The sequence below is a fragment of the Phalangium opilio genome, unplaced genomic scaffold (assembly GCF_054372755.1).
Source record: "Phalangium opilio isolate 3A_F unplaced genomic scaffold, DU_Popi_V2 ptg000523l_1, whole genome shotgun sequence".
Lineage (NCBI taxonomy): Eukaryota > Metazoa > Arthropoda > Arachnida > Opiliones > Phalangiidae > Phalangium > Phalangium opilio.
The window spans coordinates 174994-192136 of NW_028324241.1; the positions used below are offsets into that span (position 1 = coordinate 174994).

General features: G+C 41.7%; 2 protein-coding genes across 2 annotated transcripts; both read right to left on the reverse strand.

Annotated features, from left to right (window-relative positions):
• Window positions 1-11295: 11295 nt before the first annotated feature.
• Window positions 11296-13044, reverse strand: LOC149588955 (uncharacterized). Its single transcript, XM_089861868.1, has 5 exons — window positions 12890-13044; window positions 12253-12841; window positions 11950-12144; window positions 11564-11838; window positions 11296-11506 (listed from the first exon to the last, which is right to left on the reverse strand). Exons 1-5 carry the CDS (start codon window positions 13042-13044, stop codon window positions 11296-11298), a joined length of 1425 nt encoding a protein of 474 aa, XP_089717994.1.
• Window positions 13045-13046: 2 nt separating this feature from the next.
• LOC149588956 (uncharacterized) lies at window positions 13047-14231 on the reverse strand. Its single transcript, XM_089861869.1, has one exon. The coding sequence runs from the start codon at window positions 14229-14231 to the stop codon at window positions 13047-13049; it is 1185 nt and encodes a 394-aa protein (XP_089717995.1).
• Between the last annotated feature and the right edge of the window lie 2912 nt (window positions 14232-17143).

Sequence of the window (17143 nt, forward strand, 5' to 3'; positions counted from 1 at the left end):
GGTCAAATGAACTCAAAAAAGACTAGTAAAACGAAAAAATCTTAGAACGCAAAAAACTGATATACTTGAAGACATAAGTGCAAAAAAAATGTTTGACTTTTCTTTTTAATTTTCTATATTTTTAAAAAAAACCTGTATGCTTTGAAAGACCAAAAATTAAAGAAACTTTAACAAGTCGTCCTTCTCAAGAATGTTGAAACATTTTTAATATCATAGAAGGGTAGATTGAAACACAACTCTCATTTAAATTTAGGAAAAAGTAGAAACAAACACATTAAAAATGTAATGGTACAAATATAAAGTTATTATTTGTATGAAACATTTAAAATCACGAGCGAGTAAAGCGAGCTGCACTATTTTTCGTTTTGACAGGACTCTACATCCAAAAAAAGCTCATTTCAATCTTCAATTACCCTGACTTTTTGTATTATCAATGAATTTTCATGCTCTTGTGATTTTTCATACTACTGAGTTGATCTATGAAACGAAACTTTCCTAACACGAACTAATTTTCAAAGAAGTCGAGATTTTGTAAGAAATAATTAAAACAAATACCATTTTTACTTTTCCCAACAAAATATCCTCACCAAAATTGTAATATTAAACGTTATTTGACCAGGGATGTTTTTCATGGTTTCTAGCAAACACTGTTCGGACAGAAAATAACATTACCCCATTTTCCGGATAAATCTTTCCAACACTTGATCTGAAATTAACATGTCAGGTTCACCGGAAAAAAGTTGCTAACCGATTAGTAGCCGCGCAAAAGTGTAAAATTGGCCGGGGCCATCTTGTTTCTTGAACATTGGGTGTTGATTTTGCTTTTGGGATGCTTTCGCACCCAGAAACGAATTGTTCCCATACTTCCATAGTAGACTCCATCGCTACTTCAAAATTCTCGTCCAAAGTGACGTAGGAGCATGATTGCGGTGGTACATTGCTCGAACTCGATTCAGCAATCACATCTACTGGGGGGGGGGGCCAAAACCCGCCTCAGGAACAGAATTTAGCCTCGTGAGTGTTCCCCTTCCAATAATTGAGAGAAGCCGCTCCTCCAAATCTGTTAGTGGCTCGGCTTGCGGGCCACCACCAGTCTTGTTCTTTAAAGCCTTGGAGGCTTTGGCTCTGACATTCCAACGACATGCAGAAAAAACACTACCGAAAAAGATTCCTTAAAGTAATATAAATTATAAATAAAATTGTACATACCTTCTTCCACTTTTCTACTGTTTTCGAAGGGCCTACGCCACAACTGTTAGCCTTGCTGAAAGTCCAACCCAAAGTGCATCGAACTTGGCCTTAGTGAAACTAACTCTAAATTTCATATAGACTAAATCCATATTAGCTTCCAAAAATTCAATATAAATCAATTGTTGCTTCGTGTGCGCTTTAACACCCATTACGGAAATCATTTTTAAGCAAAAACTTCTAATTACAAGCTTTACAAAACTAGTACAACTTAACTTGCAAAAATTCAACGATGAAAAAATCTTTACTTGTATATAAAGCGAGCGCAAAAACGAATTGACCAATAAAGAAGGAAAAACTACGTCATGAAAAAGTAAGCGCGGGAAAATATTGACCAATAAAGGAGGAAAATTACATAATGAAAGAGGAAATGACGTACATTTGGTTTGGATAACGGTTTGGGAGAGATCCAAATGTCGATTTGGATTAGAGAATACGGGTTTAAGCGCCCTGTCCAAATGGAACCGATCGAAACGTTTAGATTTAAATCCTCGTCCAAATGATTTAGATTTTTAGAGAATGGGTTCCCTGGACAGTTTTCGCAGCCGTGAAGAATGCAATGCCGATCATTCGCGTCACACACAGATTTCAGCATTAGAATTTTATAGTAGATCTTCGTTGGCAAAGCCAGAGCCATTAACTCTAAATTTTTGGTTAATTTTCCAGACGCTCACGCCATAGGCACCATTTGAAGAAACCGTTAAGCACCACTTTGGCCTAAGTGTGCAAAATTTCGAAAATTCGATCTTCGCCTGTGGAAATATTGTCTTGAATTGGACATAAATCTCTCTAAGATTGGCGAGCAGTAACCTGTTTTGTTTTTGCACTTTGGCACCATTTTCTCTAATCAAAACGTATTCTTTTTTACCCGGAACATCCTTAAAATTTCATCGTCTTCGTAAAGGTCTTTCTTTAATTTTCGAGCCTTTTTCGCCAAGTAATGAGTCACTTGAAACTGTTCAGAAATTTTCGAAATAGGCCACGAGTTTGGCACTAATGTCAGAAGCTTGAATTTATCTTGTCTTGAAGAGTTTCTCACTTTTTCTTTTAATTGGGATATCAAGGTGTTGAAGACTTCATCATTACCATTTGTTGAGCTCGGGTCGCATTCGTTTTCTTCAATATTAAGAAGTTTCGCTACTTTAGATTTTACTCCTTCCGTGGTTTCTCTAAATTTTCGTTTAGCATGAGCAGGGCGTTGATACTCGTGTAAACCATGTAGCTTAAGTGGTGACGTTTCAAGAGCCACTAACGAACTCTTAAAGGTTTCTAACTGTCGTTCGTTCTCTTGAGTTACTGTAAAAGGTTCACTTTCTTCTTGGGCACTATCACTTTTCTCATTTAGACTCTGTGACTCATCTGGTTCAGCAACTCAGGAAAAGAATTAAGGTTATAAACATATTTAAAACTTAAAAATGTCAAGAGGTTCATGAAAAAAACCGTAATGTAACTTCTTTTCCTGTGCCCCAATTTAATAAAAGTGTTAAATTTTTTAAAGATGGCTTAGTACTTAAAAATATTTACAATGACGTCTCCATGGTTCCACCTTTGAGCAGACTGGTTCCACCCTCTTGTGGTGGGGGTGTCACCGCTACTACAGGCGACTCATCGCCCGCTGAATCCGTTTCCGCCGGTGAGACCGGCAACGCGTCGTCTACCATGCAACCGTATATAAGTCAACTATATATGCTTGAGCTTTTAACACCTTTGGCTGGATTGTGTTCATTATTATTTTTTATAATTCATTTTGGTCTCTCATGCAGAGAATATCTGTCCTACAATTTCAGTCTAAATTCCCTTTCTCTCTATATACTATTATACCATAGAATATCGTCCTACCCCGTTGTCATATATTAGAACAAAATTAAGCTATGAAATCCATGGCGATAAAAGGCTCTAGCTAAGATTGCTTGCATTAGGGCCTTTTTTAATTTTGAATAAGTATTTTCTTATTTTATTAAAATAAAAACTCGTTTTCCTCAATAGAAGTTTTTAGGTAGCTCCAGGAAAAGCAATCGAAAATTGTTAGTACCTCTATTTTGCGGGCAGTCCCGCTTTAGGTGGCCCGGCTTCTTGGACTTGTGGCAAGTGCGGATCCACTTCCATTGACAGCCCCGTTTACTTCGGCCGCCTCGCCCTCGACCGCCGCCGTAAAAGTAGGCTTTGACTACTTTGATATTTTTTGATGCACTGAAAGATTTCCAAGCTATCTTATCTGAACCAATCGAGTCTCAAAGTGATGAATTACTACGCCTGAAAACCTGTTTCCCTGACCGTCAGGGTAACGATCATTCCATCTCTATCTCTGCCAGTACCAATTTCTCTCCGTCTACTACACCGAAAACCAATTCAGCAATCGCTTCGTTACAAACCAATCAACCACACTCCTCGAACTCTGCCCGTCCTCATTCTACAAGCGGCCATCCTTCTACCCACACCCAACTTTATCAAAATAAAATCTGGAAATTTCTAGGCACAACCGTAACGCTATTCTCTTCCAAGTACCGGACTCAAATGACTATGATAAAGACGCTAGGTTTTCTTCCTCCAGCCTTAGAGACTTAGACTTTACCCCCCCCCCCCACCAGTGTCAGTATATTCGTATATCGAGGCTCGGCTATTTCAAACCTGGTCAAAATCGCTCTCTACGTCTCGAATTTCAATCGCTTAGTCATCGCCAATATTTCGGACAAGGCATTACTCAATGGAGACAGAAATATGGCTTTGAATACCCCGTATCTCCAGACCGTTCAGAATCTCAGCGTATCGCCCGCCGTCAATTGGTGGCTGAACTTCGTGATCGCCGTGCAAGGGGTGAAACCAATCTTTTGATTCGCCGCGGTCAAATAGTTCTCAATGATACGTCCACTTTTAATGTTACAGATGTCGCCGCTCCTCGGAATCAGAATCTTTCATCATACTCACTCTTCTCACCCAACAGCATTCCGCTATCTAACCAATACCACCACATCCTACCTACCCAAAAAAAACTAACTGCAATACCCCCCACCCCAAGTCTCGTTGTGAACTCATTTAATGCACAGCATCTTTGCGAAAAGTGCCCAGAACTTTTGACCCTTTCTCCTAACTCCTTCTTGGAGTGCCGACTGCATCTGTATCACTGAAACATGGGCTACTCCTTCAAAAGATGATGCAGTTTTTAACCTTCCGGGGTACTCTATCTTGCGCAAAGACCGTTTGGATCGAAGTGGTGGTGGGGTTCTAATCTACATTCGTCAAGATGTTGTTTTCCATAAGCTCGACGTCTCTGTGACCCATCCAGAATCTCTATGGCTTGAACTTAAGCCTCGTAACTCATCCTCCTGGGTCACCCTTGCCTGTATATATCGTCCCCGAACTCCCTACCTTCACGTCTTAACATTCACCTTAAAAATGGTCCAAAAACTCAAAACTGCCTCAGATTCCGAAATGGCCGACTGTCTAAATCTAACCCTAGTGTGTAATTTCAATTCGTCTCCCAGACCTTGCCAACCTACCTGACACCTTGACCACTCCTATGCCTGACTTCCTTCCCTCTATTAGTGACATATATCACATCCTACGGAAAATAGACGTTAAGAGTGCTTCTGGACCCGATGGAATACCAAATCATCTTCTCAAAAACTGTGCCTCAACTCACTCCCCACCGCTTCACGCGCTTTTTAAATTATCTATTTCTGAAGGTACTCTCCCCTAGATTGGTGCACAGCTCATGTGACCCCACTTTATAAAGGCAACGGCAGTAAAAGTGATGCTGCAAATTATAGACCAATTAGCCTTACTTCAACTCTATGCAAAGTTCTGGAGAAGTGTATCCATGCACCCCTATTGGAGTTTGTTAGACCCCATCTTAGCTCTTTCCAGCATGGCTTTATTTATGATCGGTCCCTTGAATCCAATCTTTTATGTGGCCTTTATACCTGGTTAGCTGCTTATGATGAAGGCCGCCAAGTTGATGTTATATATTTGGACATTGCTAAAGCCTTTGACTCTGTTTCCCATAAGCGTCTCTTGACCAAGCTTCGTGCCTTGGGTATAAATAATAACGTCTACTCTTGGATTGAGGCTTATTTACTACGCCGAACCGTGTTGGAGCAAGTCTCAGTACCCGATCCCAGTTACTAGTGGAGTCCCACAAGGGAGCGTGCTTGGACCACTTTTGTTTTTAATCTTTATTAACGACCTGCCCGATAAAATTGTTTCCCAATTTTGTCTATTCGCCGATGATTTAAAGATTTTCCGAGAGATAACCTCTTATAACGATATACATCTTCTTCAATCTGACGTCACTCGACTTGAGGCTTGGTCAAAGACGAATGGTCTGTCCTTTAACGGGCAAAAATCGTTGATTTTATATATTCAGCGTTCTGAGGTTAATATTTTCTCAGTGGCCAAAATATCCGCCGCGTTAACGAGTGTCGTGATTTAGGTGTAAAAATATCGCATACTCTTTCCTTCCATGCCCACATCAAGAAAACTTGTAGTCGTGCAAACGGTCTCCTTGCCACGATTAAAGCCAACTTTCCAAAAATCCCTAACACCTTAATGACCCGTCTCATCAACTGCTATGTCCTTCCTATATTAGAATTTGGTAGCCAAATTTGGAACCCTTATCAGGTCTCTGACACACAATTACTCGACAATGTTCAAGGTCGTGCGTCGAAAATTCCTTTCCACCTTCGTCACCTCCCTCGTCCCGATAGACTAAATTCCTTAGGTTGGGTGTACCTGTCTGCTCGGCGCACTTATCTCGACCTTGTCTCCCTTTTTCGCCTAGTCCGCACCAGTGGTCAAAAGCTTTTTAAACAAGCCCCAAACCATCATGCCACTCGAGGACATAACATTAAACTTTTTCTTCCCCCTTCCCGCAAAAACCAATTAAAAAACTCCTTTTTTTGAAGAACCATTCCTCTCTGGAACTCCCTACCACCTGATTTGGTCTCATTCCTTTTAAAATAGAGCTTAAAAAATTCCCTCATGTGTAGTGAATATTATTGTATTTTTATTTTTGTTTTCTCAGTCAATTTCTATATTTTGTTTATTGTTATTATATTGTTTACTTCGCTCCTGGAGCTGTAAAGCGTTCCACGCCCTAGCTTGTCGATAAATACGGAACAAAAAAAAACCGGATGGACACAAACAGACAAAAACATGGACTGCTTTTTAACTCTTTCCGTATTAATTTTGAATTGAGAAACAAGATTATCTTAAATAATAAAATAAATTTAATTAATATTTAATATTTTCTTCTTTAGTTGTTCGCCTTATTGAGCGTTACATCGTTTTAAAAAAGAACAAACATTCTTGAGAGAATTGTCTAATATTGACGTTTGAATTGAAGCATACGCCTGTTGCTTTGCGTTACTCAAATAGGTAGTGTATAAAGGATTCGAATCGCAGCTGTAGATAAGAACATCGCAATTGCGTGAACCTTTGGAGGAAGACCCCGCCATTGGAAGGCTAGACGTTTCTCGTAACCATAGCCAATCGCCGCGTACGTCTTAACCTGAAGGCAGTATGTACAGTCTGGTGTCCATGTGGAATGGACAAAGACCAGAAGATGGTGGTGTGTGGAAGCCAGTGTGTACAAACTGGCGTCATGTGGGATGGACAATGAGCAGATGATGGTGGTGATTAGAAGCCAGTAAGTTCAGACTGGTGTCCATGTGGGATGGGCAAATGACCAAAGGATGATGGTGTTAGACACGCAATGGAGTAATAGCCGTTGTAGGTGGAATACAATTTTCCAAATTTCCTGGAACTGTAAATGCGGTCCGGAATTCGAGAACACCTTTGCTTCGACTTTCAAACTGCGAACGCGGTCCCCTGGGGTTTAACAACAGACAGACACACAGACACGTCGAAATTAGAGCCTCTCCGTGACATACGTCATTTGGAGAGATAATAACGAAGGAAATTAAAAAACCAAGGATTTTTTAAGGGTAACTTACCCTCTCCGCGCTACCGCCAAGCAGTAGCCGGGGCCGCCTCTCTTCCTAAGATATGAGCATCAAGGTGATCCAGATCAACCTGCATCACTGCAAAGCAGCCTCGGCAGTTCTATGCCGGAGGTTTGCCCTAGAGGGCCTGGATGTGGCCCTCATTCAGGAACCTTGGATTCATAATGGTAAAATCCTTGATTTAAAGAATGCAGGTAATATCTCTTATGACTTTACCTCACCCAACTCCAGGGCGTGTGTTCTGACCAGGAAGTGTCTTGACATCCTTCCGCTTCCGAACTACCTCACTAGGGATACTGCTGTGATTAAGGTAATGCCCTCCTCTTTTGGAGAGGCAACTGGCCTTATCATGACTTCTGCTTACTTTCCCCATGATGCCACGGGTTCCCCTCCACCACTGGAGGTTGTCGTTCTTGTCGACCGCTGTGAGAGGCAGGGGGACAAGCTCATTTTGGGCTGTGATGCCAATGCCCACCATGTCACGTGGGGCAGGAGTGACTGCAACAGACGTGGTGATGAACTGCTTGAATATCTGGTCGGTACGAACCTGCATAATCTCAACAGGCACAATGAGCCAACCTTCGTTACTTCTAACAAAAAGGAGGTCATTGATGTCACCCTGGCCACGGACAATATCAGTCTGTCGGTTTCTAATTGGCATGTGTCTAATGAACCGTCTCTCTCGGATCATAGGCGCATCTGCTTCTCGGTCGCGGTCAAGTCAACTTCGGTTAAGACGGAACTGCGTAACCCCCGTCGGACCGACTGGTCCGGATACAGGGAGGAACTTTGCCTCCTACTCAGAGGTAATGCTCCAAAGCTTTCCTCGGTGCTGGAATTTGATTTGGCAGTTGATCTTATGCAACAAGCCATTATCAATTCCTACCACCACAACTGTCCGGCGAAGCCTGCCAGCCGGCCGAGGCTCGTTCCTTGGTGGAATACGGAACTTGGCAAGCTTCGCAAGCTCACTCGTAAACTCTTTAATAGGGCTAAAAGGACTGGGGACTGGGCTATTTATAGACAGACCCTCAATAAGTATAATAAAGCCATCCGGGAGGCCAAGAGGAACTCCTGGAGGGACTTCTGCGGTAGCATCTCTGATGCCCCCGCTACGGCCAAGATCATGAAGATCCTGGCTCATGATAACACTCACCAGCTCAGCACCATCAAGGTGGCAGAAGGTGAGTTTACCAAGTCAGGGACTGATACCCTTAAGCATATGCTTAAGGTACACTTTCCGGACTCCAAGGCTTTTGACCTCACAGGCACTGACGCTCCCCCCGTGCACTTTCGGAGAGCACACAGGGCGGACTGGGGCATCGCCAATAAGATAATTACATACTCTAGACTTAAGAGGGCTGTAAACTCGTTTCAGCCCTATAAGTCCCCTGGCCCAGATGGCGTCTTTCCCGCCCTCCTCCAGGAAGGCATAGACGCCATTGGCCCTCATCTGTGAAGGATATTTAGAGCCTGCATTGCTCTGGCGCATATTCCAGACGTCTGGAAGCGCTCGAAGGTTATCTTTATTCCCAAACCTGGGAAGACGAGCTATCTTGAGGCTAAGGCATTTAGACCTATCTGTCTTACCTCTTTCTTCCTAAAGACTTTAGAGAAATTGGTGGACAGGTATTTGCGGGAAGGAATTCTTTCCCACACTCCACTTCCCCCTCCTCAGTTTGCCTATCAGAAAGGCAAATCTACAGAGACGGCTCTCCATGGCATTTTGAACTACCTTGACAGGGCCATCGAGTTCAAGGAGATGTCTTTGGCCATCTTCCTTGATATTGAGGGAGCCTTTGATAGGGTCTCTAGTGAAGTCATCCTTCGCGCTGCGGAGCGGTTTGGTATTGACGACACTTTGTGTCGTTGGATAAAATCCATGCTCACGTATCGTAGGGTGATGGCGTCTCTTCTCGGGGAATCCTTGGAGATCTCCACCGACCGTGGCTGTCCTCAGAGAGGGGTTCTTTCCCCTCTTCTTTGGTGCCTGGTGGTGGATGAGCTGCTGGGTCGACTCGGGGAGGGGGGGTGTCACTGTTTTGGCTATGCGGATGACATCGCAGTGATTGTTACAGGGAGGTTCCCTGCAACTATCGCTGCACTGATGAAATCTGTCCTGCATGATGTTGAGGAATGGTGTAGGGGAGTTAACCTAACCGTCAATTCCAACAAGACTGTCCTTATACCGTTTACCCGGAAAAGGACCAAACGATATTTCCTTTTTCGGACAGGTTTTAAAGAAGTCCTCCGAGGTCAAGTACCTTGGCGTGACTTTTGATGCCAAGCTTACTTGGAAATCCCATCTTGAGCTGAGCATCAAGAAGGCCAAAATTCTATTTTGGCGTTTAAGGAGTTCAGTCAGCAAGTCCTGGGGTTTAAGCCTTAGCGCTGTAAACTGGATTTGTACTAGAATCATCAGGCCACTGGTCTCCTATGGAGCTCTTGTCTGGTGGCCCAGGGTTCGCCTTAAGACAGCCCAAGATGAACTACGCAAGCTTCAAAGGCTGGCGTGCATCGGTATCACGGGGTCCATGAGGACAGCACCCACAGCTTCTCAAGAAATCCTTCTCAGTATGCTTCCCCTTCACCTCTTTATTGAGGAAGAAGCTATTATGGGAGCCTGTAGGCTCAACAACCTCGGCTGGTGGAAGCCCAAGCACTGGGACTTCAGTCACACCAAGCTTTTCAGTGAGTACAGCAGTACTGAGCCATCACTTGTGATGGTCTCAGATAAGTCTGTTATATCATACCACTTCGACAAGCCCTTCAGCGTGCACTTTCCCAGTCGCGCTGTTTGGGAGACTACCCCAGTCCTTGGAACTGGGGGGAGTCCGTCTGGTTCACGGACGGCTCTAAGACGGACTCTGGAGTTGGTGCCGGGGTCTACTGCTTGACCAAGAAGTTTGGTTTTTACGAGAGCCTTGGCAACTTTGCCAGGGTTTTCCAAGCGGAAATCATGGCCATTTGTTTATGCGCGGATTTCTGCAACAAGAAAAACTACCGCGGACGGACGATTCAGATTTATTCGGATAGTCAGGCCGCCATCAAGGCGCTAAATCAGTGCCTTGTCGATTCTAGACTGGTGCTCAGCTGTCTGGATTAGCTGGGTTCTTGGCTGCCCGAAACAAGGTTCAATTGCTGTGGGTGCCAGGACACTGCGGATACCTGGGCAATGAGAGGGCTGATATGTATGCCAAAAGGGGGGCTGAGGCGAAGTTCTTCGGACCTGAGCCTGCGGTTCCCATCCCCCATGGCATAATTCGCCAAAGGATTCACTACCGGATGTCTGCACTTCAACTGCAGCTCTGGCTTGACATGGATGGACAGAGACAAGCCAAGGAATTTATCCTGGGTCCCTCCATTACTAGGGCAAAGGAACTGCTTGCCCTTACCAAAAGTAAAATTGGGCTGGTTACCCGTCTCCTCACTGGACACTGCCGGCTGAATAGACACCTGCACTTATTAGGCATCGTCGATGACCCACTCTGTAGGTTCTGCCGGGAGGTAGAGGAAACCTCCTCCCATATCCACTGTAGCTGCGACTACCTCGCGGCCATGAGGTTTAGCATTTTGACATGCATACTATGGAACTTAACCAGTTCTCTACTGTCTCGGCCAATCGGGTTCTCCGATTCATCGAGGCGACAGGACTCTTCGCAGTCTAACCAGCTCGGGGCGCACAATATACCATTGGTATCGGTGCTCGACGCGGCGACGCGTCAACCCCTTCAACAATACAATACAATACAACAATACAAGCCGGCCATTAAATCTAATTCCGGTACCGATCTTTTGTTTACAGGCGCGGCCCTTACTTTAGAGATCAACATCTGACTTTTAATTTTACCGCTTTTCACAAGGATTCTGACATATAATACCGCTCCATACGCGCTTTCACTGGCATCACAATAACAGTGCAGAGAATCTCACCGTTTTCGAAGGGACCGATAACAAAACGTGGAACCTCTATTTTTTTGCAAATCATTCAATTCGCTACACCAGTTTTGCCAGATTGCCAGCAGCTCGCTATTTAAGTCGTCATCCCATTCCTTTCCAGTTAACCAAATTAATTGGTACAAGATTTTTACGCGTATAGTATAATAGTATACGGCGTTATATCGTACAACCTGCTGGATAATTTCAAGACGCCGCGTTTTGTATTTTGAATTTCGGGAATATCGCTAATTACTTGACCGACGTCATACATAAAAATGCCATTTCTGAGAATCCATTTCATCCCAAGTATTTTTAAACTCTTATGTTCACTGGAGATAATCATTTTTTCTTTTTGGTTGCTAGTGTCCCAATTTTCACTTTTAAATTTCTCATTGAGGACTTCAGAGTTACTCTACCATTTTCTGAGGTTCATGTTCGCTTTGCTAATAATAAATTTTGCCTCGGACGCTTGTTTCATGGCGGACGCCTCATCTTTAGCTCCAGACGTGAAATCGTCGACGTATAAGTCTTCATTCAGTTTTTTAGACGTCTCTGGGTAGCTCTCTTTATAATTTTTGAGGTGATGTCGAATTGTCGCCGATAGTTGAAATGGGCTGAAGGTTACTCCGAAACATACTCTCGACCAGCGGTATTTTATCAAATTTTTGTCAGAGTCGTATTCCGGAGGATTCTCATGCCACAAAAACCTTACTGCGTCTCTGTCATCTTGCGCCAAAGAGATTTACAGGAAGGCCTGCTCAATGTCGGCGACGATTGCAACCCTTTTGAATCGGAATTTTACCAGGACTTCGAATAAATCTGGATTCAAGTTAGGTCCTGGCAGCAAGCAGTCATTCAACGATTTCTGCCCACTTTCGCTAGACGATGCGGCTACTACCATTGTTACTTTGATGGAAGATTTCTCTTCATTCACAACAGGCTGATGGGGAGCGTAGAAGATTGTTTTACTATCATCGTTTATTCCACCTATCGCTACCTTTTCAATCATTTGCTTCCGTTCATAATCTTTTAGTACATCTCTGTATCAAGCAAACAGTTCGAGATCTTTGATAAAACGCTTTGTTGGTCCTAATCTTTTTCTTGCCATGTGGTAATTTGAATTTAGTTCTGGTTTTTCTTCGACCTGGTATCTTTCATCGACAAATTGAATGCCATCTTCAAATTTCTTCTTCGCTAACTCTTCAAGAGGATACTCATTTTCTTTTCCTAGTTCTTTAATACCTAGGTTCCCTAATTCCCAAAATGCCTTAACACGAGCATCTAAGGACTCCTCTGAATCTACCAAGGAAACTTTCATAACCTGAACTGAATCTCTAGGGCTAACCTTTTCCTCATTAATTATTGTCATATTTGTGATGGTACTTGACGGCCCTTGGACTACCCATCCAAAATAACTATTCGTTGCAACCACAGATTCAGTGAATATTATTTTCCAATAATAATCTGAGCCTATCGTGATTCTAATTTTGTCATCTTCTAAGTCCTCGCTATCATCATTCGCTAATTTTAGGTTTTTCTCATTTAATTTCTCTCTAATCGCTGAATTTGGAATTTTTATTTTTGCTACGCTAATAACGGGTGTGGTGATGGCCTCTACACAAATACTGTTCCCATTGTGTAAGCTTGTCAGTTCAAGTTTCACCCTTTCCGATTTTAAAACGGTTGGGTCGCTGCTGCCAAATGTGTTAACTATTAAATTTTACCTACCCGTTTCTTCTAACTCTAGTTTTTGGGACAGATCTTGTCTAACAAAGGTAGCCTCACTCCCACCATCCAATGAAACTCTTGCCGGTACCCACCCATTTTTCGCTTTAACTCTAACTCTAGCTTTTTGCAGGAGAATGCCCTTGTTCTCCCTCCGTTTTCCCGCCACCATGTTTATTTGTTCCTCTTGGTACTCAACGGAAGGTCGCGTTTCGTTAGCGTTTTCAGGGTTAATACTGGGCCTTTATCGCTTTCCTTCTCGCATATTGACGAGTGGTGCCTCCCTTTACACCCACTGCAAACTATTCTTGACCAACAATCTCTTGACGTATGATTTCCTTTCAGGCAACGAAAGCAGCGACGTTTTTTTCTAAGAATTTCTTTTTTCTCCTCTAGGCTAAATTTCAAACAATCTACCGTTTTATGGCCCTCCTTTTCGCAGTAAAGACAAGATGGCCGTCTTTCTTCTACCGCTGTTGTTAACGCTGAAGCCGAAAAAGGCTTGTTTCTGTAGTCCAATGAACGCTCGAAATTTTCACCTCGATACCCTTCTCGTTCTTTTTCGCGCTCTTTCTGTTTGCATGTTGAGTCTTCAAATTGCAATTTCGACAACGCGGCGCACCTTTCACGGCTGCGAAGCTCTCCCCCTATGAAATCAAAGACATATCGGACATCATAATTCTTGCTTGATTTATTTAGCTTTGAATACGCTAATCGGATTTCATTCGGTATAAGCCTAAGTAGCAGTGGGCATAAGAAATTCTGGAAGGTATTATGGTTGACGCCTATATTCTCTAAACATCTGACTTCCACTTCGCATGACGAATATAATTTTCTTAATCCAACAAGATCTTGGGGTGATTTCACCTCTCTTAACATGAACAGTTTGTCAATATGCAAATTAATTAGAACGTCTTCCTCCCCATAATTCTCTTGTAGCATTTTTATGGCGGAGTCATAATTTGACTGAGTTGAGGTGAACCCAGATATGTCTATCGCTGCGCTTCCTCCAAGGTAACTCTTAAGGTAATTAACTTTATTTAACTTAGATAAATTTTCCCTTTTGTGAATTGCTGATTCAAACCGTGTCCAAAATTGGAGCCATTTTGCGCTATCTCCATCGAATCTTTCAATTTGAAGTTGGGGTAGGGTCACTTGAATTGCGCTCTGGTTCTGGTTGCCACTTGATCCGCTTGAAACGGAAGCTTGACTATGCTGATTTTGACTCGCTATTACATCTTTAATTCCGCTCTCCAACGACATTGTTAGGATGATTATTCTCTCTTCAAAATCCTCTACGCTTTGTAACTCATCCTGCAGATCCGCTATTGGTGTTAAAGGTTCGATTTCGTCATTCATTCTTTTAAGGCTCCCATGTTTTTGCTTGACAATCGCTAAAGTGGTTTCCAATTCTGATAGATTCGCTGGGTTTTTGTTGAGTAGTCGCCTTGTAGCAATTTCTAGTTTCTTCAACGCTACTCTTAGAAGATTTCTCTTCAGTGTTGCTCGGGCAAGTTGTTCCGCGTCGCTGGCCTTGTTTTCTCTTAACTTCGCTAACTTTTAACTTTTTAATTCGCTATTATTGTTGTTCAAGTTCCGCTAAACTATCTAAAGGTCCCGGATTTCGGCACCATGAAATAAACTCTCACAATTAAATGTGTGGGAGACGCAAATTATGACTTTATGATTTTATTTCGTGAACAACAGAAAAATACGTTTCAACAAATTTATGCTACGTCTATACATCGCGGACACATCTTGGCTACTAGTTTATTTTTTCTCTCCTTTTCTTCTTCTTCCCTCTTTTAGGGAAGCTCCGATAGGGTGGTCGCGAGTTCCCGACCTTCGGACGCGTAAAGCCCCCGCGACACCACTCCTTTTTCCAAGTAAAACTCGCTCCCTAGTTCAAAAAACACTTAAATCTAACAACTGATTTCAAAATTATTGTACATCCAACTTTTTATTCAACTCCTATGTATTTTTCCCAATAACCTTACAGGAAATGTTGCGTCGAGATGTTCTCGAACCATACGACTGAAGTGTGGTGGTGCCCCGTCGTACTTAAAACACATGTCACGTAGCAATGCTAATGGTATTTCCTCAAGTTGTTGCGGTAAAGTCTCTCTTAAAAACTCGAGATATGCCTCGCCATTTAGTCTGGGTGGTAGAAAACGAGGCCCTAATAAATGTGAGCCGAAAATTCCGTTCCGCACCACACGTTTAAACTAAATTGAACTTGTTATAAATATTAAAATTCCGTTCCATGGTAAAACTTTATAAGAATTGATTTTAAAATAAGTGCTGCTACTTCATGGAGAATAGTTTATTTAAAAACTAAAAATTATTTTCGGGAGCTTTCGAACCGTGGTTCTTCCTCAGCCGTACAAACTTAAAATGAATTAATTACATTTCTTTATCAGCAAACAAAAAACAATATTACCCCATTTTTTTTTAAATTTAAACGCCCCCCCCCCATGCGTTTATTTTTACTGTTCCTTCGTCTAAATTTAAGCTGCCCCTATCTCTTATGTAGGCTGCTTCTTTAAAGCATCTCTTATACCACCCCACCTCCTGACACAATACCTCTACCGATTCCCAATCTATTTCATGCTTCTTGTTATTTTTAATATGTATTGCCAATCCGTTATTTTCTATTTCATTTTTTACACAATTTTTATGTTCTGTTCGTCTTTTTCCTAACCGTCTTTTTGTTTGGCCTACATATTTCTCATTACATTTACATTTAATTTCGTAAACTACCCCTGTATTTTTTAGTTTGTCTATTTTAGGTCTATTTTTTACTAATTCTGTTCTAAGGGTGCTGGTTGTTTTACTTACTAATGTTACATTGTATTTTTTTAATTGCCTAATTGTTTTTTCCGTAATACCTTCTAGATAAGGTAGTGATATAACAAATTCCGGTTTTTCTTTTGTACTATTATTTTTCACTTCGTGATTATTAAATATGCTATCAACTAATTGTTTGGGATATCCGCTTTTTATGAATTGTCCCTTAGACATAGTCTTGTCCTTTAAAGGTTCATCTGACAAACGTTCAATTCTATCCTTAAAGGATTTAACAATACCAATTTTAATTTTTTTGTTATGTGCCGAATTAAAATTTAAAAATGATTTTGCATGGGTCGGTTTTTGATACATAGAGCATATACATATTTCATTATTATGCTTAATTAAGATATCTAGGAACGGTAAACTTCTATTCTCATCTCCTTCAAATGTGAATTGTATATTTTCTAACGTTTATCAGTATATACTTGCTTTAGCATTTAAAGTTAACCTCGATTTCCTTGAATGTTTAAAAAGCAGAGCGGGATTGAATGCGTGAAATCCTTATTGTGGGCGGGTGACAGAAATATTGACGGGAGAGTTTAACACCTTCCATTATATTAAGGCAATCCAATAATCGTTTCTTTCGCTTTAGATATATCGTGAAAACGTAAAACACAATTCACAATAATTAAACCCACTTGTACGATTAAGTGAAATGCTTCAACTTTCTATTACAATCCGCATCCATCTAAAAAAATAACGACAAATATCACCTCACACAGTCGTCTTTCATTCACTGTCCCTCAGGGACGGATTAAGGACTATAGAGGCCCTAAGCTATAAGACAAATTTGAGGCCCCTGTCTACACAAAGTGAAAAATGTATAGTGTTTATTGACAAAATTCTTCCAAACATACAAACAATTCACTGAAATCTTTAATATTAGAACATTTTTTCGTCGATAGGAGCGTCGAAAACTTTGGCACGTGTTTTAGGTGCAGCACGAGACTTAAAAGTCTACGTTTTAAGCCTAATTATTCCGAGTTTTAAAAGTGAATATAAAAATGGGTAAAAATTCTTTATAAACGAAAATAAATAACTAATTCGAGCTGAGAATAAAAGAGTTTTAGATGAAAAGATGGTGATTTAGTTAAAAAAAGAGACATTATATGGAGCTTATCGCCACACAGATTTAAAGAGAATAAATGAATGGAAGTAGCAACGAAAATGGAGATGAACATTTACTGAAAAATTAGGCTTAACGCTCTTTTTATGCACGTTTATCGCGCACATGAAAACGGTTGGCAAAAAAAGTATCGCTAGCGCAAGCAATAGCGAGAAAAAGAAAATTTCTTGGCGAAAAAGAAACTGCGTGGTCCGCATCTCGCTAAAAAAATAAACTCAACACGCGCCTTTGAAAACGCACCTTAAGCGGGAAGGGGAAGCGCAACAGTTTTTAAGGCTGCTAAACCCTTCCCTTT